The 23116-nt window shown below is 40.8% G+C and overlaps 1 protein-coding gene across 5 annotated transcripts in view; it reads left to right on the plus strand.

Annotated features, from left to right (window-relative positions):
• ANTXR1 (ANTXR cell adhesion molecule 1) overlaps positions 1 to 23116 on the plus strand; it is a 121975-nt gene that overhangs the window by 18446 nt on the left and 80413 nt on the right. For all 5 annotated transcript variants that reach the window (XM_038166878.2, XM_038166877.2, XM_038166876.2 and 2 more), the window contains exons 7-10: positions 186 to 254; positions 2537 to 2617; positions 10687 to 10747; positions 14205 to 14303. In XM_038166878.2, the coding sequence (XP_038022806.2) occupies positions 186 to 254; positions 2537 to 2617; positions 10687 to 10747; positions 14205 to 14303 (310 nt within the window). The remainder of the gene's footprint in view (positions 1 to 185; positions 255 to 2536; positions 2618 to 10686; positions 10748 to 14204; positions 14304 to 23116) is intronic.

A 23116-nucleotide genomic window follows, 5' to 3' on the forward strand; every position in this document is an offset into this window, starting at 1 on the left:
TTAAAAAGAAACACAGAATACCAAATGTTGGATTTTGTTTTACTAAGCAAATAGTACTCTAGTAGCAGATAACATCTGTCTGTGGCAATTGCTCATTTTATCGATAAAGCCTATAATAGTTATTAAGACCTTTTAGAAATCTGCATTCCTTCTTGTTCATGTCATCCTACCTTTCCTTATTCCAGGCTAATCGATCACGAGACCTGGGAGCAACAGTATACTGTGTTGGTGTGAAAGACTTCAATGAGACCCAGGTAAAAAAGGGACTCACTGTGTTTACTGGGGTATTTGGCAAAGGTACATGTTGAACACAGGCACACACTCATGAATCTCTTTTCTCTTTCTGTTGACTGTTTGACAGTCTAAAGTGACTACCTGAAGTTCCTTGCTCTGTGTGTTGCTTTTAAGCCCCTTACATCTTTATCTCCATGTATGCCACAGCAACTCTTGCCAATTGTGGGAAAGCAGGGAAGAGACACATGAATATCAAATCAGCATGGCTTAAGCTGTAGACAGAAGGTTGTGGGGATTTTGCTTTTTACAGTGTAGTTATGTGAAAGAAAAACGTGAGAAACTGAAGTGTTCTGTGGCAATGTCTCAGTTCAGTTCTGTGATTCTATGGAAAAAATCAACTTCATTAGTGACACTAATGTTTTACTGTTTCTTCCCATTAATGACAGAATGTCTTCTAGATCCATCATGAAATTTAGTATATCCATGAATAATGTTTCACACCAAGCATAACACTGACGTTATCATTTTCCAACATGAGTGAAAATCTTGTACAGCTCATAAATGGAATGCTGAAAAACTTGTTGAATAGATCTCTTTTTACAAAGCTTCAAACTCTGATTATTTGTTTGGATTAGGAAACAAAACAATTTGCTAAACACCATTTGAATGGGAGCTCAGTCTTCCTTGAAATTCTAAAGCAGAGTCCACAATTGCTGAATATGGTCCTTTCCAGGTAGCTGCCCCAGTGCATCACACACCTTAGGAAAAGCAGGGCACCTGTTGTTGCACTGTGGATAGTGGGAAGCTGCTTGCTATTGCTGATTTTATTTTGAGACTGAAGGATTTTTAATCTGGTGCTTCTTGGTGAGTCTCCAAGCTTAAACCCTCTGTTCTCAAAAGGAAATCTCATGGGATAGTTTAGAGCTGTCTCCCTTGAATCAAAACCAGATGCTAGTGTTGCCCATCATAAGAAAAACAAGTCATAAGAAAAGGAGAGAATAAAAATAGCAAAGACTAGATCTAAGGTGGCAGATCTCAGAGACAGCTGATCCTTGAAGTCATTTACATGCTGAAGAAACTAACAGGAATTAGATGATCATGTCTGATGTTCCAGAAGGCACTTGGAGGTAGACTATGGGAAATCAGTTCCACGAACTGTAAATCCTGGTTAAGAGAAAATACTGTATCTTGTGCCATCAAGCAGTAAGCAACTTTAATGCTCTACGTGGAGTAGGCAGGGGAAGGCTGCCTGGAATATTTCTCCATGTACTCAAACCATGAGGTTGGCAGTTGGGTATTTTGCTTGAGAAATTGAAGTTTTGAGTGACATGAGTGGGAAAGGTGGAGCCACTGGGGTTTAGAGAGGAATGTGTGGCTAGTCTGCTGCCTCCAATTTGCAATGCTACAGGAAACGCCAAAGAGGCCTGCTGGGTGATGCTACCTCTGCCATGGGAGAGAATTACTATAACAAACAGCCTTGCAGCAGTAAAACTTGATTATGCTCCAGCAAATGTGTGGAGAGCTCATTATTTCTGAATTGGGCTTGCAATTTTGCCTTAACCCTTCTCACACTATTGGCAAGTGAACCTGCATGCATCTCTTTACAGATGGTATCCCAGTTCTCCTTCTCTTTCTTCCCACCACCTGCTCATGAATGTCCCTCTTCCTTGCCCTTCTGCTACCTTTTCCTCCATTTGGACAATATCTCCTGTTAGTTCCCTGCTTTCTTCTCTCTTCCCTAATGGTTGAGCCTAGTACAAATGGTTTTATCTCTGTCCTGACAGGAAGGGTGAATCAAGCCTGTACCTCCAGGAGGTGCGTAACTTGCATTAGTTTTCTCTATGGGAAAAAACACTGGATCATTTTGATTAGTTCCTTGATTTAAATGTTGTATGTGCTGAAGTGCTTTGCTGCATCAGCTTTGTTGCCTCTCATGTTGGTGCTGTGCTATTTTGGCTGGAGAGTAACTGTGCTGGGTGCTTAATAGTCATGTAGGAGGCAAGTTTTTTGTACTAAAGAGTCACAGACTCTGAACATTGGTGAAAGCTGTGTTCTGTCTTGTTTTTAAAGTTAAGGAAGATTTTTCTGATTCCTTCTGATTTTAGGAAATTGGTAATGAGCTTCCTAAAATCAGTCAGGGTGAACTTTTCAACACTTGACAAACTGTAAAGCATTAGCAATCCATAAAGAAAGAGTACTTAGAGAATTTGCAAGTAAGTGATTCTGAAGAACTGTAGTTTTTCTGCCTACTGGCTAATTTATCTTTTCATTTCTGTTTTATTTACTTTTACCATTCTGTCAGCTGGCTAGAATTGCCGACAGCAAAGATCATGTCTTTCCAGTGAATGACGGTTTTGAAGCCCTTCAGGGAATCATAGATTCTGTAAGTATTTTTAAGCGTGTATTTGCATGCATGCCTGTTTGTGTTAACCTGCACAGTTGAAGGTTTAATTTTCCTGTTTTCACAAGGACCCACTGACTGCTAATACATCACTTAAACATTTGGTCTAAATAAACCTTTATTTGTACTAATATTGCTACGTCAAGATTGAGTTTATAAACAGGTCAAAATACAGGAAGCTTTGAGCCCATTTTTATCTTTATATGTCTTGCTTCTTGATGTAACATACCTAGTTTGTTTTACTAGGTACTTTGTGACAATTTATAAAATGGCTGCCCCAGTGTGGGTAAGCAGAGACATGTTAGAGCACATTCCGTATGAGGCATTAGAGCACGTTTTGATCTCCATCTTCCTGGTTGATTAGCATCCTTTCTGTCCTGATGGATGTGCTGCTCTGCTGACCTGATTAGAATGATGGACGAGATCCTGTTATGTGTGCCAAAACCCTGAAAACTCTGCTTTCCATATATGGCCTCCTGATGTCATTTTTTTTTTTTCCTCCAGACCTATGTTCCTCAATTCATATTGATCAACTGCTGGCATTTCCTTTAGGGGCTGGGTGCACTGTATAAGAGCTGGTGCATTTCTGAATGGCTGGGATAAGCTAGCTGTTCACCGGCCAAGTGGAGAGGCAGCATGGATTGATCACTGTCCTGTGTTTTGTGTACATGTCATGCAAATAGTTCTGTGATCTCTACTGGAAAATATCACAGAATCACAGAATTTCTAGGTTGGAAGAGACCTCAAGATCATCGAGTCCAACCTCTGACCTAACGCTAACAGTCCCCACTAAACCATATCCCTAAGCTCTACATCTAAACGTCTTTTAAAGACTTCCAGGGATGGTGACTCCACCACTTCCCTGGGCAGCCTGTTCCAATGTCTAACAAGATCTTCGTAAGGCATCTCTGTTTCTAGATCTAAAACTTTGAGTGGCATATTCCTGTCTTGCTTAGGACCAGGGCCTCCTTTAACAGAGCAGGAAAAGGAATATATGAGCAGATGTATATGCCATTTTTATTCTAAGTGTAAGAAGTACCAAACAATCATTAGAAAACAGTGTATTTTCAGATCACTTTCAGTATTTTTCTTTTCCTTTGCTCATAACCATTTTAATTAGATTACTTACTATGGCTACAAAGAAGGATGGGAATTCCTTTTAGGGACATGTGTTTTGTTCATTTTGGTATAGACTTTTTTAGTTGATGAAACACAGATGAAATGTACAACTTTCTGCTTGAGGCTAGGGAGGGTAAGTTCACCAGGGGGAGTGTCCCAGATTTCTGTGTTTACAGCACATTCTGATCACGTAGTACGATGCAAAAAAACTATTCCCTCAGCATAGGCACAATTTTCCCTAGTGCTCTTGCATGTTGAAGGAATCCCTTGTGTATTGGTTTCCTTGGCACTGTCCAAGTGTGGGACTACTGCCTCAATTCTCTTGGACAATCAGGTGTTGCATGTTATTTAAGAAAGCAACAAAATACACGAGTTTGCTTCCCAGCCCTGCATTCCCTTTGCAGCTGTTTTTAATGAATTCCAGAAGCAGTCCTGACTCCCTTTCCAGTTGTGTTTAAGAGAATAGGAAGACTTCAGCCTCTAGGAACTTAATCAAGAACCATTTCAGCTGACTGGTAAGATTTATCAGCCCTGAAAGGGAGGGTCATAAGCAGTAATTGCACAGTAGTGAGTCTGTGACCTGATCTCTTTCTGAAAGCATGGTAGCGCTGTCATATGGGGATTATGCTTTCTCTCATCCCTTCCAGAGAGTCTGAATTCCAACACATATCCTATAAAGCAGATAGTGCTTTGCACTGGAGTGATTGTAGAATATAGAATATCCTGGGTTGGAAGGGACCCACAAGGATCATAAAGTCCAACTCCTGGGATTGCAATAGGCTGTGTAGAAAGGTGTGTGAATGGAATGGCAAGAAGGAAATTAATTATTCTGTGGAAAAGTAAAGAATCTGTAGATCCTTGTTCTTGCCAGAAAACAAGCAATCTCAGTCCTTCTTTGTCCATGCAAAGCACCTTTCTTGATGCACACAAAGCATTTGTCTTCACAGAATCACAGAATGTTAGGGATTGCAAGGGACCTGGAAAGATCATCTAGTCCAATCCTCCTGCCAGAGCAGGAACACCTGTATCAGGTCACACAGGAACACATCCAGGCAGGCCTTGAATGTCTCCAGAGAAGACTTCACAACCCCCCTGGGCAGCCTGTTCCAGAATTCTGTCACCCTCACCATGAAGAAATTTCTTCTCTTATTTAAGATGAACCTCCTGTGTTCCAGTTTGCATCCATTGCCCCTTGTCTTATCATTAGATGTCACTGAGAAGAGCCTGGCTTCATCCTCCTGACACCCACTCTTTACAGATTTATAAACATGAATAAGGTCACCCCTCAGTCTCCTCTTCTCCAAGCTGAAGAGACACAGCTCCCTCAGCCTTTCCTCATAAGGGAGATGTTCCACTCCCTTAATCATCCTCATGGTTCTGTGCTGGACTCTCTCAAGCAGTTCCCTGTCCTTCTTGAACTGAGGGGCCCAGAACTGGCTGCAATATTGTAGATGTGGTCTCACCAGGGCAGAGTAGAGGGGGAGGAGAACCTCTCTCGACCTACTAATCACACCCCTTCTGATACACCCCAGGATGCCATTGGCTTTCTTGGCCACGAGGGCACAGTGCTGGCTCATGGTTATCCTGCTGTCCACCAGGACCCCCAGGTACCTCTCCCCTTCACTGCTCTCCAGCTGGGCAGTCCCCAGCTTATCCTGGTCCTTGAGTTGTTCTTGCCCAGATGCAGGACTGTACTGGGTCTGGCTGCAATGTTTACTTTCCTGGCAGCAGCCCATACAGTACTGTACTCTGCACTTGTAGCTGGAACAGCAGTGTTATCACACCAGTGTTGTGTCTACTGCTGAGCAGTGCTGGCACAGCATCGGGACTCTTTCTAACCCTCCTAGGGGGTAGGCAAAAATGTGAGAAGAGAAACATCACCAGGGCAGCTGACCTAAACCAACCAAAGGGATATTCCATACCATCTGATGTCACACTCAGCAATAAAAGGTGGAAACAGGAAGAGGAGAGGAGGGGTGGGCTCTCGTTGTGAAAGCATCGGTCCTCCTCTCAAACACCGGCTACGTGTGTTGAGGCCCTGCTTCAAGGACGTGGTCAATCATCGCTTATTTGTGGGAAGTAGAGAGTAATTTCTTTCCTCTGCACTTCCATATAGCCTTCATTTATTTTATTTGTTTGTTTTCCTCCCTTCTTTTTATTTTTTCCCTTTCCCCCTCCCTTTTCCCTTTTTATTTCCCTTTAGTTAAATTGTTTAGTTCATAATAATCTTTATTTATTATTTCCCTTTAATTAAATTATCCTTATCTCAACCTGTGAGTTGTTCTTTGCTTTACTTCTCCCCCTCCTCATCTAAAAGAGGGGGATTGAGAGAGCGGTTGTGGGGTTTAGCTGCCCAGCACGGTAAAACCACCACAAGGACTTTACAGTTGCCCTCATTATATTTCATTAAATTTCTCCCCTCCCAACTCTCCAGCCTATTTTGGTCTTGCTGGATGGCAGCACAACCTTCTGGCATGTCAGCCACTCCTCCCAGTTTAGTGTCATCAGCAAACTTGCTGACAGTGCACCCTGTTCCCTCATTCAGGCTGATGAATATATTGAATACAACTGACTCTTGAAGGACTCCACTAGATACAGACCTCAAATGGTCTTCACAGGAGACCATTTTCATGTTGAAAGAACCATGAGATTTGGACACCTGATTGCTGTAATTTTAGAAAAAATAGTTGAAGGAACATGACTAATTTGTTATTTATTTTTTTTTTTTTTTTATGAAAAACTTCTGTGGATCATAATTTGTTAATTGAAAGCAAATAGAGCAAGTATTACAAGGAAAACATGAAACTCAAGTTCCTCTACTGCTCCATTTCTTTGATAGGAGTGCTGGAGGCAGTGAAGTATGAAGCAACATGAGAGTCAGGACAGGATCCAGTCATTGCTTTCTTTCTAGCCTTTAACCCAAATGGACTGAAAAAGCAGTGGCTTGGAGCAGGAATACTCCCTGATCCTTGCCATGTGTTAAACAGTGGCCCTACCACAGAGCATATCTCAAATAGAGACATAATCCCAGGACCCTTAGATAAGATTCACTGAGAAAGCTGCGGGGTCCTTCATGAAGCAGTTAAAATGTATGAAGAATGATATAGTATTAAGTAGTTTGTATTGTTTTGTATTGCATCCTTTCCTTATAAATGGCGCAAATCATTAATCCCTTTACGTTTAATCTCCTGTATACTATCTCCCAGTGGTGTCCTCCTACTTCCAGTATTTTTCAAGTCTTATATCTGAGTAGATTTGCCTTCAAGCAAGAAATTTTAGCTTGGAAATACATTATCTTCAAATAATTCTATTACACAAATGTCTTCTGGGACAAACAGCAGTCCTGGATATGTGTAGTGTGGAACTTTTCTGAGAATTCAGTGTGAATGCATGATAGACCAAGTATGAGAAACATGGTGATTTATGTACTCATCCTGAGCTAGCTGTTCAAGCAGTGGGCAGTTCAGAGCAGGAGCTTCACATGGATGTTCTGAATCTGTCTTCCTTTAGAGCCAAGGTTTCTACATCAGCCAAAGAGAAAGTCAGGAAAACAAACCTCTTGGCTTAGGTAGCTAGATTGCCCATATAAAGAGGATTGTGAACCCCAGTCTCACCTGAATGGTGTTTGTTGTTACTTTCAGTGGTTGTAATTACACTTTTACTTTTTCTTGCTTCCCCCAAATTCATCTTTTTTTAAAAAATGACTTAAATGTATTTATTATTCTTAGTTCATGCAGATATTGTTGGGCAGGAAATGCTTCACAAATAAATTGCTCTTTTGTAATTGGCAACAGAGTTTGTTATTGTGGATTGTTAATCCAACAGAACTTGATAACGAATACCTAGCCTTAGACTATAGGTCATTCACACTAACACTGAGAAGGCAGAAACCTGCCATTAAACTTCAGCATCCTGCTTGCTAATGAGAATTCCCAAATTCAGTGGAAAAAAATTATAAATATTATGCAGCTGCTGTGGTGAAGTAGTCAGGCTGCATGCTTGTGCATGCCAACAAAAGATACCAGCAGTTGCAGAGTTTCACTCCCTTTCTTCTCTTTATTTCTACAAGGGCCCAGGTGACTTGCAGGACCTCTCCTGTTTCTTGGCCTTCAAAACATTGCCTGGCAGAAAGCTAAATTAGTCATAGATAATGCTAACTTCAGTTCCGTGCTGATAGACAACTCTGAAAAATAAAACCATTTCACACATTCACAAGGATGTGTTGCATTTTTTGTTTGACACGTCAGCAATTACTAGCAAGAGATCCTCCCAGGAGCATGTGTAAAGCTGGAGCATAATTGGAGTCCCTTAGAGTAGTACAACAGGAGACTGATTTGGGAAGCTGATCTTGGCCATTAATCATGTGCTGCCAAAGACAATGGGATGCCTCCTCAGAAAGAGCAAGCAAGTGCTTCAGATACTTTTCTGCACTGATCTCAAGGCAAGCTGCCTTGAGGCCATGGAGCAGTGCTGTAGTTCTCTATACGGAAATGAAGATGTGGAGTCAGTTGGAGTTGTTTACAGGCACTCAGCTGGGAGATTACATCACCACTATTGCATGTCACTTTGCTTTCCTGGTGAGCCAGCGGAGTGAATGAACACACCTACAGTCTACTTGAGGCTGTGCAGTCCTCGGGAAGCAAGAGAACAGAAAATCAGGTGGAATCTGCCACTGTAAATAAGTTGTAGTCCTTTTCAATGTATTTTTATAATAAGGAAGAGACATAAAGAAATTCTTTTGCAATAGTTAACTGCTGCCTGAATTTCAATTTAAGTTAAGGCACTTGGAACATTGGATTTTTTTAATTCTAAATCAAAGTAAATATTGTAATTAACACTAAAAACCAAACAAGAAAAACCAAAGTCATTATAGTGAGCTTTATAGACATATTTATGAATTGGATCAAACTGGAAAGGAGCTCTGCATAAGACATCTGATATTTCATCCACCAATCTGATTCCATTTACTGTGTGTTTGTTTGCAAATAACTGAACAGAAGTCATGAATTTCAAACTCAAATTTGTGTGGTTTTACTTAATTTTTAAAATGAAAATATTTATTCTATTTTTCACACTTTTGTTCTCCAACTCATTTATTTCCTTCCTCTTTCACTTTGTTGATGAAGAGAAGAAATATGCATTAAACATTTTGGTTTGGGCATGCTGAGGGTGAAGGGAACAGAAAGTAAAGGAGAATGTGGAAAATGTGAAAAAGAGTCTATTATTTTATGAGACATTTTTTCAGTGAAGAGGAAAAAATACTTGGAAAAATGTCAAGTCTTAGTTATATTCATTAGACATGCCAGTCACTGTGGGAAAAAAATGTTGTATATTCAGAGCAGCAGAACCTGGAATGAGTAAGGGGTGGGTAGCACAGGAATGACACAACATGAAAAGATAGCAAGCTGCAGATACTTTGGAAGAGTGTTCTTACAGTCCGCTTTGGTTTGTTTGTTTTGTTTTGCTTTGTTTTGTTTTGTTTTGTTTTCACTGTGTATTTTCCTAACTCTTAAATTCTTCTTATGCTTTTCAGCTCAGCTCTCAGCTGTTGACTTTCTCTCTCTCTTTCTTCCTTTTAACAGTTCCTGTACAATCTTGTTCCTGCAAACCTTTCTCCTCACTTGCCTGGCTGCCAGTGGCTCGGATGGTTATGGTTCCCTCAGTCCCTCCCTTTATATCCTTTTAGTCTCCACCAGCCCTGCTTCTGAGTAAATCAAACTTTTGTTTAAAGTTTAAAAAAAAGTAATGGCTCTATGTATACCTTTTGCAATTAGACAAAAGTCAGAGAGCCATGATTGCAGAGAAAAACAAAACAAAAAACAAACAAAAAAAAACATTATCTCTTTCAGAATCCATTGTATTGGTTGCTTTTCTTTCCTCACAGATGTTTCAATTTAAAGTTGGGAAAATTTCGTATTGGATTTGAGTTGTGATGCTTGGCTGACATTTACTTGCCTCTTAGAGCTGACCTAAATTTTGATCAGAATTGCCTCGTGTAAGAACTGCTCAGCCCAATCCTGAACACCCGCTCCTCTTGTTCACTACTGCTGTTTTCACAGGGGCTTACCGATGCTGTCACAAGTTTGCTGACTGTGTACAGTGAAGAATTTGAGTTAGTCTTCAGAGCAGAGGAAGGCTAATATTTGCAAATAACAGCTTGAGCAATTCTAATGTACTATGGGAATAAATTGTATCCAAATCTAGTGTGGTCCTCTTGACTTGCAAGTAGTCTGCCAAGCCTGATGCTGAAGCATTTGTGTAAATTACCGCCTACATGTAACGTGGTTTAAGGCAGTGCCAGCCCTTACAAAGAAATCCTGCTTAATTTAAATTTCTTGCCAACTTAATCTAAGTGGAAACAAGCCTGCTTTAAGTCTAGAACAATTGCCCTACATCTTCATGTGAAATCATAGTGCGACTTTTAGGACCTTCTCAGGTATGCTCTCATAGATTGTGTTAGAAACATAAGAAGTTTGAACCCCCTTGCTGAGACTCAAGAATAGGCGTTCCTAGGATATCTTCATATAAAATGTGGAGTTTTGGGCCCCAAAATAATTTTGGGGAGGAAGGTGTGGCTCCAAAGTGACAGCAATGTCACTACCTCACGAGCCCTTCAGAGTGCATCTTAGTTGTTATGGAGAATTAGTCTGTGTACCCTGTACCACTGACCCAGGCAAGATTGTACTGAGATACTGGAGTGTGGGAATCAGTTGCCTTCCTAAATAGCAATACCTTGTGGTGGAAGAGCAATGATGTATGGCAGTATGGCTGAATTACAGTGGAAAGCTAAGATGATATAGCTGTGACATAAATGCAATTTTCAATGTTGAGTTAAGCATTTAGATGAGAACAAGTGCTCAAGATTTCATATTTGTGTGCCTCTAGAGAAACAATTCTTGGATAATTCATGACATTTATTTTCTGTTTTTCAGATTTTGAAGAAATCATGTATTGAAATTCTGGCTGCAGAGCCTTCCAGTATATGTGCAGGAGGTAAGTATAAATAGAGGTTCTAGATGTTTATTTTGCCTAAAATCTCTCTCTATCTAATTGCTAGAGAGTGCAGGAGCTCTAATTAACTGAAGCTAAATCTTTTACTTTTTTTTTTTTGGTGAAATTCATTTTTATCTTACAGTAGTTTGTGTTTTCCCCATTTCTACCAGGTGGTATAAAATGACGTTTTCGTACAGAAAAGGCTTGAATTTGACATTTTGCCTAAATGATCTTTCAGTCAGAACAGCCTGTCTTACTCAGACTGTGCCAAACTTGAAGTTGATAAGCTGCAAAATTACAGAATAAAATCAGAAAAGACTCTGATTAGGTTTAGAATTCTGCAAATTCTCACCTTAGAGGACTGAGGGAAGTGCTTCTTAAGAAACTAGCAAAATCTCAAATGAGCAAACTTTGATTTAAGGTATCTTTAAGCATATCTTAAGCCTTTAGGACTGATACAGTGACTGAGGACTAGAATTTAAATATTGTTCAGATGACTTGTGTGAATCACACTACCCCTTTGTGTGCTTGATCTAGTATGATTGCACTATGTATGTGGTGGCTTTAAAGTCCTGGCAAGTATTTCTGTGTTCAGCAGAACTCATCCTTTTTGGAAGAAAGCTTGTGAATCATTTTAGATTCTTCCTTTAGATTTCTGTGAAATATTTGATTTTTATGAAGTGTTTCCTAACTGATTGTTGAACATATAGCAGTTGATTAAGCAGAGATTTTGGGAGCAGAGCTGGAGTTTGCAGAGAAAGATGAGTCCCTGACAAGTTCCGCATCTCATATTCTTGACTTGGTACTCCAAATAAGAAAGCCAATCGTCATTTCTTCTTTGTTTTCACTTGCATAGCAGCAGCTTTAATCACCCTTCCTGCATTTCGCATTCCTGCAGCAACTATCTGTCTGTATTCCTAAACTTAGAGAGGCATCAAATTTTCTAATGGATGCCAGGTACCAGGCTAAATGCCCAATAGCTATTGGGGTCAGTTTTGCATTCCATGCATGTCACTATAATAGTTGTGTTTTGAAGCCAGGATGGCACAACTGACATGAACTATAGTTCTTAGAATTATAATTCTTAGTTATCTATTTCTGATTTTGGCTGGCCATTTAAATAGTTCTAAAACAGGTTTTCGTCTACCTGAGAATGGTAGATGATGATTGTAGTGACAATGATAGAGTACAGTGATGTTTCATAAATGATTGGGAAAGGAAGGAAATTGTATGAAAACTAGGGTTCACTTTACACATTTATAGAGGATTTGTCATGCTTAACCAAGTGATAAAAATGACATTTATGTAACGTCATTAGCCAGAAGATGATTTACAACCATGATCGATACTTAACACTTTCTAATATGCTTGCTAGTTATTTATACGCCTTATCACTCCCATTCAGTGTGTCTTAATGAGAATTTAGGTATAAGGCAAAGCTGCATCCAGCAAAGCCAGATGCGAGGAAATGTGGAGAGGATTTATATAAACCGTCCACGTTGGAATTTGGCCAGTGATTTACAAGAGGAGTAGTGTTAACCTTGAAAAACGCAAACAGTTACTTAAATCATAGAATCATAGAATCATTAAGGTTGGAAAAGACCTTCAAGATTGTCTGGTCCAACCATCACCCTATGACTAATGTCACCCACTAAACCATGTCTTTAAGCAAAAGGTTTCTTTTTCCTTGAACACCCCTGGTCAACCTGTTCCAATGCCTGACTGCTCTTTCTAAAAAGAAATGTCTCCTCATTTCCAACCTAAACCTCCCCTGGAGCAACTTGAGGTCATTCCCTCTACTCCTAGTTATTCCTAGTTAGTCATTCCCTCTACTCACTAGTTATCTGCAAGAAGAGGCTGACTCCCAGCTCCCCACAACTTTCTTTCAGGTAGTTGGAGAGAGCAGTAAGGTCGTCCCAGCTTCAACTGAAGGTCTAATCTCTGAGTTTGGGCAAATACTCTGTTGCTTTCAAACTGAAGATGATTCTACCAGTTAGGATTTTGAGTCTAATGATAATGTTACAGAATGAGAGTTAGTTGCATTGGTGTCTTTTGGAGATAAATTTGGCAGGTTTCGCTCTGATACCCCAAGTTCACTTGGTTTTGAACAAGGACTCTGTAATCCAAGGCACCTCTTGCACTGCAGACTGGTGCCAGACATTTCTGAGTAATGAGCTTTTAGCCACAATACTTCTGTCTGAAATGCCATCTTCCCAATGGCTTGGTTTTGCATCACATAGAAATGCAGGGTGCATACTGGATCTGATCACTTCAGTCCCAAGCAGGGATCACTATGGTTAATCTGACATCACTGATACACTGTTCTTTAACTGTATTTGAACTCTTCTTCCCCCACAGTTGAGATTTCTGTGATTTCTCTAAGTATTCATCAGCCTCTGCACTCCAGAACACAGCTCTTCTCCTCTGTTCTGTCCAAATGCTCTTGGACAGCACATAATGGGCCTGTGAGGCAGCTTCCCTGGCTAGATGTGATGGGATGATTTGCAACTTGGCTGTAAATGAGTGGGACCTGGAAGAGAGCCCAGATTCCAGAGCAAATCTGCTTCTTTTTTTTTTTCTTTTTTTTGACAAGTACTGTGTGTGAGTCCTTAAGGGAGATGGAGGAAGATGGGGACTGTAAAGTGCAAGGAGAAAAATTTGACTGTTGAAAATTCCAGTTCCTTGTTGCTCCTGGGAATTTTAAAACTGTGGTGGTATTTCTGATGCAATATGATTACTCCTGCATTGTCTGGGACTGGAAACATTTTGTGCACAATCCACATTCACCAAAAGAAACATCAGTGGGGATTATCTGAATGTCTCTCCTAGATAGCAACAGGAATTGCGGGGGCTGGTTCCTTCACCACCGGGAGCTGTAGAGTATGAGCCCCTGTGTCTGCTGCCTGAACTTTCTGGGACTATGGCCCTGATTCAAAATCTGTGTGTGAAGGTAGTGCTCTCCTTGCAAGGCAGTCTTAATGCTGGTGGCTGCAAGAAGCTCATAAACCTTTCCCAATACTAGGTTCAAGTAGCTGGAATAAGAAGGGACTGCAGAGAGTCATCTGAAAGACTTGAGAGGATATGATTTCATCGTTCAGCCCAGCTTGTTCCAAAAAGGACCTCAATTCAGTGTTCAGCAGTAGATGACTGACTGACTGCTATTTAAAATGGCAGCCATAGGAGGGGAAAAGCCAATTTGTCTTAATGCTTTCACAGAAGGTCAGTTAAAATGCTTCTGTTGTATTTTATTTCCCATTTCTAAAATATCAAAATAAAATGGGATAGGAAGAATGAAAATTCCATTCTAAAAAAGTTACAAATTTCAAATTTTTTAAGCTGCAAATTTTAGTTTAATTTAGAGAAATCTTAAGGAAAATCTCTTGACATATGTGCCTTGTCTGAATGACAATTCTTTGCTTCCCTATTTATCAATAATCTGCTGTTTCTTTTGCTACAGAATCATTTCAGGTTGTCGTGAGGGGAAATGGATTTCGACATGCCCGTAACGTCGACAGAGTACTCTGCAGTTTCAGGATCAATGACACAGTTACTCTCAGTAAGCTGTTCTGTTTTTTTTTTTCATGACTGTATTAGCAGGCATTTGCCTGGAAAACATTTAGGATCTTCAAATACTTTGACTGTGAAGGCAATAATTATAGGATGAGGAGCTATTAAATTTGCAGAAGGGTATGAAGTTGAGGGAAAGCCAGCCTCAGCACCTGGCTCCATGAAGGGTTATGAGACAGGTAGGTATAGTTAAGCTTGTATCCAAGAGGAAGGTAATGGCATGTACTGGTCAGAGCTGCCATGAATGTAAAAAATAACAACAATAAAAAAATATATGCTGTGAACCCAAATTAAAGTTTATCTAGTATTTTTACTGCATAAGCTTTTACTGTAGTTGGTGAGGATGGAGAGAGCTGCACCTTTGTATTTTACAGTCAGTGATGAAGGGTTTGTAAAACTGGCCCCAGTTTGTGCATGTGTAAGGCACAAGTGAGAAAAAAAGGATGCAAGTAAGTTTAAATGGATCCTGTCAAGCAGTGAAATTCTAGGGATGATTATGACTTCTCTGGAATCCAGCATTCATCCTCAGGCTCTGGTAAAAGCATAATCATCTGGTCCATATGAGTAACAGGTTCATTGCAAAGAGAATATTTTTTTTAGAGGAAAACTACTGTTGGTATTCTGTGTTGCAACTTGGATAGCTAGTAAGTGAATACACATGTGAGCAGTGGAGAGGACTAAATATAGAAGAAAAGATACTTGTCTGTGTAGTGCATGTCTTGCTGGACTAAGTGTGTAGCAAGGTCAGTTCTGTTTCTCTTCTTTTCTGTATTTTGGTGGTACTTAGTGGGCCTGTTCATGCAGTTCAAATAAATACTCTTATTGGAAGCTGTGTTGGTACAATGGCTAAAGTAATGCTGTGTTTCTCTGGACGAAGCTTGGAATAACAGTTTCCTCTGCAGAATTTACCAAGCAGAAGAAAAATATAGCCCAACTCCCGTAAGTTGCTTTTTTTCTGACAAATGTGATATCCATATTAGCCCCTGAGTGTCTAGTGTTTTTTGTAAAGGGTAGTGAGGACCACTTAGCTGGAAGAACTAATGATCCTATTGTTCTCACCTGGCATACCTGCAAACCCACATAGGAAACCAGGTAGAGTAATTCATAGCTCATGCCACTAATGACAGTAGAATTCATTTTGCCTATCATGGAATTTATTCAGAAGCTGCTTGATAGCTTTGGAAGTAGTCCAGACTCTTTTAAGTATAAAATTGATGCATTACTTAGTTTCTTACATGTCAAAGTCTAATGGCTCAATGTTGGACTTGCTCATGCTTAAATATCTGTTTAATTTTCTCTTTGAGGAACTGTTTGCTAAGACTGTTGACTTTGAGAGGAATGCCAGTAAGCATTCAAGGCAGGTACATTTACAATGCATGTGTGTATGTAACTTGTCCTGAATGCTTCTGTGCTGCTGTGCTGGCCTCCACAATAGTAGACAGGTTTGGGAGTTGCCAAATCTTGTGCCACTTAAGAGAAAGCTTGGCTGGCTGTGGTTGCTTAATTCAGATACATGTAAAGAGCAAAAGTTGGAGGGTGAAGAGTAGAAAGGAACAAATGGATTGGAGAGGGGAACAAGGGAGGCCATTACAAGCAAAAAGCACAGGGTGTGAACCATGGTAAATTCATTTTTTTGGGGACATTTCCATGCAGCCCACAGAGATAAGTATTTGAGATGTGTGAACGGGTGACAGGTGCCTTTCAAAACAGAAGGGTACAGGCAGCCACAGATTCATGCTTTTCCTTTTAAGCTCCGTAAAATCTAACACAAAACTTATGTGTCTATTACTCCTTGAATCTGGATCATGACTGGTATCATTTAGGTATTGAAATGTTTGGTTTCTCCCAAGGGTTCAGGTCCAAAGTTTTGTTTGGATCATGTCTTATAAAGTCTTCAGCAGTTCTCTAAACTGAGCAGGAGAACTTCTCTCTCCACCCAGAAGGTTCCTGTGGAACTTCTGGTCAAATATTTAGAGTTTTTCTTTTCATCAAAAGCCTGAAGTCGCTTGGTGCAAACCCAAAAGACTTTACATTTGGTTGCTGGAAGCTGACAGATTGTGGCATTCTTAGATCTTGCACGTCTTCTGCTTTTCAATTGAACCAGGAATATCTTGTATCAAACAAATAATTTGTGTGAAAATTTCCACTTTGTAGAGGAACTATTTTCAATTCAAGGGAGACATTACCAGAGGATTTCTCAAGCAGTTGTATTTTGTGCTAAGAAATGCATAGGCATTGATAATGGGAGTTAGAATCACAGAATCACAGAATCACAGAATTTCTAGGTTGGAAGAGACCTCAAGATCATCGAGTCCAACCTCTAACCTAACACTAACAGTCCCCACTAAACCATATCCCTAAGCTCTACATCTAAACGTCTTTTGAAGACTTCCAGGGATGGTGACTCCACCACCTCCCTGGGCAGCCTGTTCCAATGTCTAACAACCCTTTCAGTAAAGAAATTCTTCCTAACATCTAACCTAAAACTCCCCTGGCGTAACTTTAGCCCATTCCCCCTCGTCCTGTCACCAGGCACATGGGAGAACAGGCCAACCCCCACCTCACTACAGCCTCCTTTAATGTACTTATACAGAGCAATAAGGTCACCCCTGAGCCTCCTTTTCTCTAGGCTGAACAAGCCCAGCTCCTTCAGCCGCTCCTCATAGGACTTGCTCTCCAGGCCCCTCACCAGCTTCGTCGCCCTTCTTTGGACCCGCAAGAAGAGCTACAGCAATACCACTCAGCATGACAGAAGCCCCTAAATTTGCAAGTTTAGGAATGCCCATGTTACCCTACTGTAGCTTGACCTGGCATTCTTTTAAGTCCTGAAAATTCCTCAGACCAGATATCCTTTTGAGAAACTTGTATTGCTGATGAGCTCTAAATAAAGACTGATTGGGTCAATGTGTGCAGCATTTCAGTTTTAGGACCACCAGGAGCATGATTTGTAACCTGTATGGGATGGGATAAGAGCTACATTTGGTTTGTTAAATTATACCCACATATTGCTTGTGGTTGCAAAGAACTGTTTGGATTATGGCTGAAATAGAGCATTTTTTCTTACAATGTAACTTTTGCTCTAAGTAACATCCTAATCAATTAAAAAGCATTGGCTCTCAATGTCAGATTTATTTATTCCATATTATTTATTTATTTAAACTCAAGGCTGAGAAATGTGAAGGCTGTAGGGAGTCTGTGTTAGGAAGAAGACTGTTTTTCCTTCTGTTGAAGTAAATTGATTGGTGTTCTTGCTGTTTATTGCAATTAGTAAAGAGAGGTCATTTCCTAAAAGCTTTAGAGGAGGACAGCAAGCAGGTAGTACCAGTGAAACTGCACATCCTGGACATTAAAGGAATTTGGGCCAATGTCGACAAAATCTGTCTCTGTGACTGGCATTAACTAATGTCATGGTTTTTGGAAGAACTAAGAATAAAATGCAATTATCAGCACTGCGGTTGTAGGCATTAGCTTAAAGATCAACCTTCAAAACATTTCAGAGTCAAAAGAGTGAAAGGAGTGAGTGAGGCTCTAACTTACAATAAGCTAGCACAGCATATCAATCTTGAAAGCTAAAATTTGAGTACAGAATGTGGTATGACAAATAGATAAAATTAGAGCAAGGACAGAAGTTAAATTCTGAGTTGCATTTCTGACTGTAAAATACTCAGTGGTACAACTGGCAGTCTCAATAGTATTGCCTTTAATCCATTGACACTCAAATCTCCCAGTAAACCTCTTTGGGGAGACTTTACAATGGGTTAACATTACTGGGGAATCTATTTTCAGTACATTATACTGTTAAACAACCACAGAAGGAGATTAAGCAGCATGTGAAGGAATGCAAAAGGCAGATGTGAGCTCAGGGGAAATGTGCCTTCTGGAACAGGGATGAAGATGATGCTAAAAACAGTCTTAGCAGTGGTCTTGTGGAAGGAAAGAGTTTTGTGGTGAACTGCACTGCAAATACTTCTGCTAAGAGGAAGGCTTGTAAGCTCAAACACAGCAGGGCTTCTGAAACTGAAGGTGTCCACTTGACAGCACCAACAGAGTGATTAAATGCCTTATGGGGATTCAGAGCATACTAAAAACAAACAAACAAACAAAAAACCCCAAACAGATAATTAAAATGTAGTTGATGTTCATAGTCTCGTTCTGTGATTCTTCTTAACTTTCTGTTCTGGGAGGTTTTGTTTTGTTTTGTTTTTTTGTTTTGTTTTGTTTTGTTTCCCCTTTCCCAAGCTACCTATACAACACCTGCTTGAGTTCAGTAAGAAATATCTGGAGGGCAGCCTTGCTGAAAGGAACCTGGGTGTCTTGCTGAACAAGCTGAACACATGAGCAGTGCGCTGCTAGGAATGAAGGCAAATGGGATCCTGGGCTGTATCCCAGGGACACTGCTGGCAGAAATCAAGATGTGATCATCCCACTCTGCTCAGTGCTTGTCAGCCTACCCCTGGAGTGCCCCAGTTCCACTCCCCACAACTCAAACAAACTACAGACAGACTGGAGATGGTCCAAAGGAGGGCTGTGAAGATGACCAAAAGGCTGGACAAGCTGACTTAGGAGAAAATACTGAAGGAATTAGGTCTCTTCACCCTGGAGAGGAGAAGGCCCTGGGTGACCCCAACACCATATTCTAGTACTTAAAGGGCATCTGCAAGGACAAGAGAAGCTCTCTCTTTACAAGGAGCCGCATGGAGGAGAAAAGAGGCAACAGACACAAGTTGCACTGTGAGAGGTTTTGTCTTGATATAAGACAGAAGGACATATTTAATGGTGAGAACAATTAATCACTGGCAGAACCTCCCCAGGGACATGGTGGCTAGGGTTGAAATGAAGGTTCCACAAAAATTTAATTCTTTAGGACATTTGAACCATCTCCCCACTTCCCAAGTTCATCTGCAGTTAGTAACTTGCAGCCACAACTGGAAGAATTTATTGTTCAGAAAAAGATAAGGAAGGAAGAGAAAACTACCCAGTTCAAAAGCTGAATTACTTTAGGATTGGTAGCTTCAGTCTTGAAATACTATTGCCAGTTGACAGTGCCAGCATCATTCTTGTGAATCTCTTCTGCAAGACAAATGGCCTGTTGAACCTGAGTTGTGCAAAGCTATGGGGATGCAGATCCATTGAGCAAGCTGTGACAGGGACTCTGTTTTGAAAGACAAGGAAGCTTGGTTGTCACATATGTACCAGTAGCTGTTTCTCTTTAGAAGTGGGAGGGACGGTCTTGGAAAGGGCATCATTACTCTATTTTCCCAAATTGTGTGCTCTTGCGTTCTTTAATAATTTGCTTTCAAGAGCTGCAGCAAGATGTTTGTGAGTTCCAAAGGCCTGAAAAATGTGGATATTGGCCTTAGTTTGAATTCTGTATTCAGAGTTTTAAAACATATCTGTATCTCATATCTGTATCTTACAGAGAAAAAGTGTTGGAAGCTATATATGAAATGAGTAAACTTCTAGTTCAAATTTACAAATTGTGGAATTGATGTGCAGCACTGAAGGTATCTGCTCCAAGTGAGCTGATCACAGGCAAGATTGTGGATCTCCTGTCTCTCAGCCTAGTACTCTTCCTATGGTTTATGGGGCTGCTCTAGAAGCTAGAGATTTGGTGCAGATCTCCTTTCTCAGTGACCTGTTCTTCGTTCACCTCTGCCCCCACAGGCATCCAGCAAGTTTCCTTGTCATGGTCCTCTTTGCATTGTAAGTCCAGGATGGGACTGTGAGGCTAAATAGAAGACAATAAATAGAAGTAACTACTGGTTCTGCCAGCTTTGTGAGGTAGGGAAGGGATACTAGTGCTATCCTTTTTTCCACTCCTGTGTGAAGTCTGTTCAGCACTTGATTTGCTGCTCCACTTTTTCCTTCAGAGAAGATTACTTGCTGTCTTGTAAACAGCTTGAAAGTTATCTCTGTTACTTGTGGCTACGCTAGCTGTGACCTGCCATCTGTGCTGCTCTCAAATCCTAATAGCTTCTCAGCTCAGCTTCCTCAGAGTTAGGCTGGCTCTGAAGAAAGACATTAATTCCTTGAAACATCCTAAAATGTCCTCCATCAGCTTCCCGCTGTTCAATGAATCCTGTCCATGGAGACACAAGAACACGCAGTGTTGCCAATAGGAGGAACTGCTTGCAAGGGTTACCTCACTCCCAAACACTGTGACACATTGGTGGGGGTGAGGAGGAAGACTCCTTCCTCATTTTTTGTGTGCTAACTGCCTGTGTAGCAGATTTTTTATTTTTATTTTTTACAGTGTCTGTCATCGTAATTTCATAGTAGCTTTCAGGAAAGATAACAGCAAGTTGACAAAAAAAGTTGACAGCAAAGTTGAATATGAGCCGGCAGTGTGCCCTGGCAGCCAGGAGGGCCAACCGTGTCCTGGGGTGCATCAAGCACGGCATCGCTAGTAGGTCAAGGGAGGTGATTGTCCCGCTCTACTCTGCGCTGGTGCGGCCTCACCTCGAGCACTGTGTGCAGTTCTGGGCACCACAGTATAAAAAGGACATGAAACTGTTGGAGAGTGTCCAGAGGAGGGCTACGAAGATGGTGAAAGGCCTGGAGGGGAAGACGTACGAGGAACGGCTGAGGGCACTGGGCCTGTTCAGCCTGGAGAAGAGGAGGCTGAGGGGAGACCTCATCGCAGTCTACAACTTCCTCGTAAGGGGGTGTCGAGAGGCAGGAGACCTTTTCTCCATTAACACCAGCGACAGGACCCGCAGGAACGGGGTTAAGCTGAGGCAGGGGAAGTTTAGGCTTGACATCAGGAGGGGGTTCTTCACAGAGAGAGTGGTTGCACACTGGAACAGGCTCCCCAGGGAAGTGGTCACTGCACCGAGCCTGACTGAATTTAAGAAGAGATTGGACTGTGCACTTCGTCACATGGTCTGAACTTTTGGGTAGACCTGTGCGGTGTCAAGAGTTGGACTTGATGATCCTTAAGGGTCCCTTCCAACTCAGGATATTCTATGATTCTATGATTCTATGATAAAATTCTCTTAAAGCAACTCATCGGCTTTTTTGTTTGAACCTGTCTTCCTGTGTCCACAAAATGACCATGGAAAATAAGGATATGGACCAAATATGTTTTACACCCTCTGACCTGATATATTCTTTGTGTCATGAATCAATACATAGGTGAAAAGTGAGCTCATTCTCCTTGGCACTACACCAAGACTGCTCAGTTCATTTTGCACAGTCCTAGACTATTTGATGCAGTGACCTGGGAGAAAAAGGCCATGAACTCCATCTGAGTTCAAACTGTTCCCAAGCTGAAGGAATTCAACAGTTGCTCATCACTGTTCTAAGACTCAAGTCTCTCCTGGTGGAAATTGGCACAGCTTTAAGTTTAAGCTGCTCTGTGTGAGAATGTATCTCAGTAATTTTGCTTTACTATGGCCTGCAGCTCCAGCCTGTATTCTCAGAGTGTCTTTGTGGCACTTTGCTTCAAACAGTTTAACATAAGAGTTAACTCAATGGGAATTTTATAGAAACCTTATGGAGACTGGATAGCTCAGCTCTTTTTATTTGTTTGAAACTTCTCATCCTCTGATTGTATCAGGGAGTGAGGTATTTTTAAAGCTAACACTGAGCCAACAGTTCCTGAAACCTTACATTATCCCAGATGAGATGTAGACCAGCACAGCTAGGACTTGCTAAGGTCAAGGGCATGAGCTAATAGATTTTTATTAGGATTATTGGCAGAGATAAGTGGCAGGTGAAGAGAGCATCAGCTCATAGTGTTCATAACTATGGGATTAAAAAATATATTTAAAAAAATAATTAAATAAGAAACATCTGTAGAAACCATGAAGAGTATTTGGCTGAAGAGAACTGTAATCAGATGCATGTTCAACAGCAGGGTGTTTTCTGCCAGCAGCTAGACCTAGGTGAATTGGTTTCAGACTGTACAGAGTTAAAAGTAATTACCCAGTGTGGTGACTGGATAATGTGGCACTGCTTCATGGTGCTAAAATGTCTGTGTCTGCCCAAATTGTGCAGGATCCAGCAAATATATCTCTGGGCATGGAGGCAAACTCTGTCTGAGGCAATATAAGACTTAATAGAGGGATGAAAGATTGGTGAGGATCTTTTGCACTCTAGTGATGCTCTGGATGCTTGGCCAAAACCAATTCTTAGCACAAGCCACCCTGAATTTTTCAGCACCAAGTAACAGAAACAAGGAAAAATGAGGCAAAGAGAAGGACTTACCCAGGTATCATCAAGTAAGCTGTACAGGTAGCTGTATCTCCAAACTGACCAACAAATGTCTTCTAAAAATTGTCCTACCTTTTTAAAGCCTACCAAATTGTTTAATTTTCCCTCTTTCCTCTTCCTCCTCCGCTTCCTCTTCCACTTTCTTTTTTTCTGGCAGCACAGAACTTTTCTTGTGATATCTTTCTTACTTTCTTACAGCCCAGTCACTGTTAGTACAGGAAAATTCTGCTTTGCAGTCCCACTCTAATGTCTGATTTCTCCACTTGATCATGTCACTTTAAACCTCCATCAAATGTTTTCCTCTTATTTTCTTTTAGTGTCTTTTCCCTCTTTCCATTACAGTCCTAATTAATGTCTATCACTGGACAAACAAACTCTGTCAGGTGTTTTGGGGATATGAGCTTTATGAAGGACATAACCTTATGTCTGTCCTTACGTCCTTCAACCTTATGTCTGAAGGAAAAGATATATTTCTTGAGTAAAAGCACACACCAAGGTGAGATAGCCATCCTCTTTTGAAGGGTGGCCCAAGCAATTGTTTGATTAAAAAATAAATCAAATAAAAACATCAAAAGAGGAGAAATAGTC

This window comes from Anas platyrhynchos, chromosome 23 (assembly GCF_047663525.1).
Source record: "Anas platyrhynchos isolate ZD024472 breed Pekin duck chromosome 23, IASCAAS_PekinDuck_T2T, whole genome shotgun sequence".
In the NCBI taxonomy this organism is placed as follows: Eukaryota; Metazoa; Chordata; class Aves; order Anseriformes; family Anatidae; genus Anas; species Anas platyrhynchos.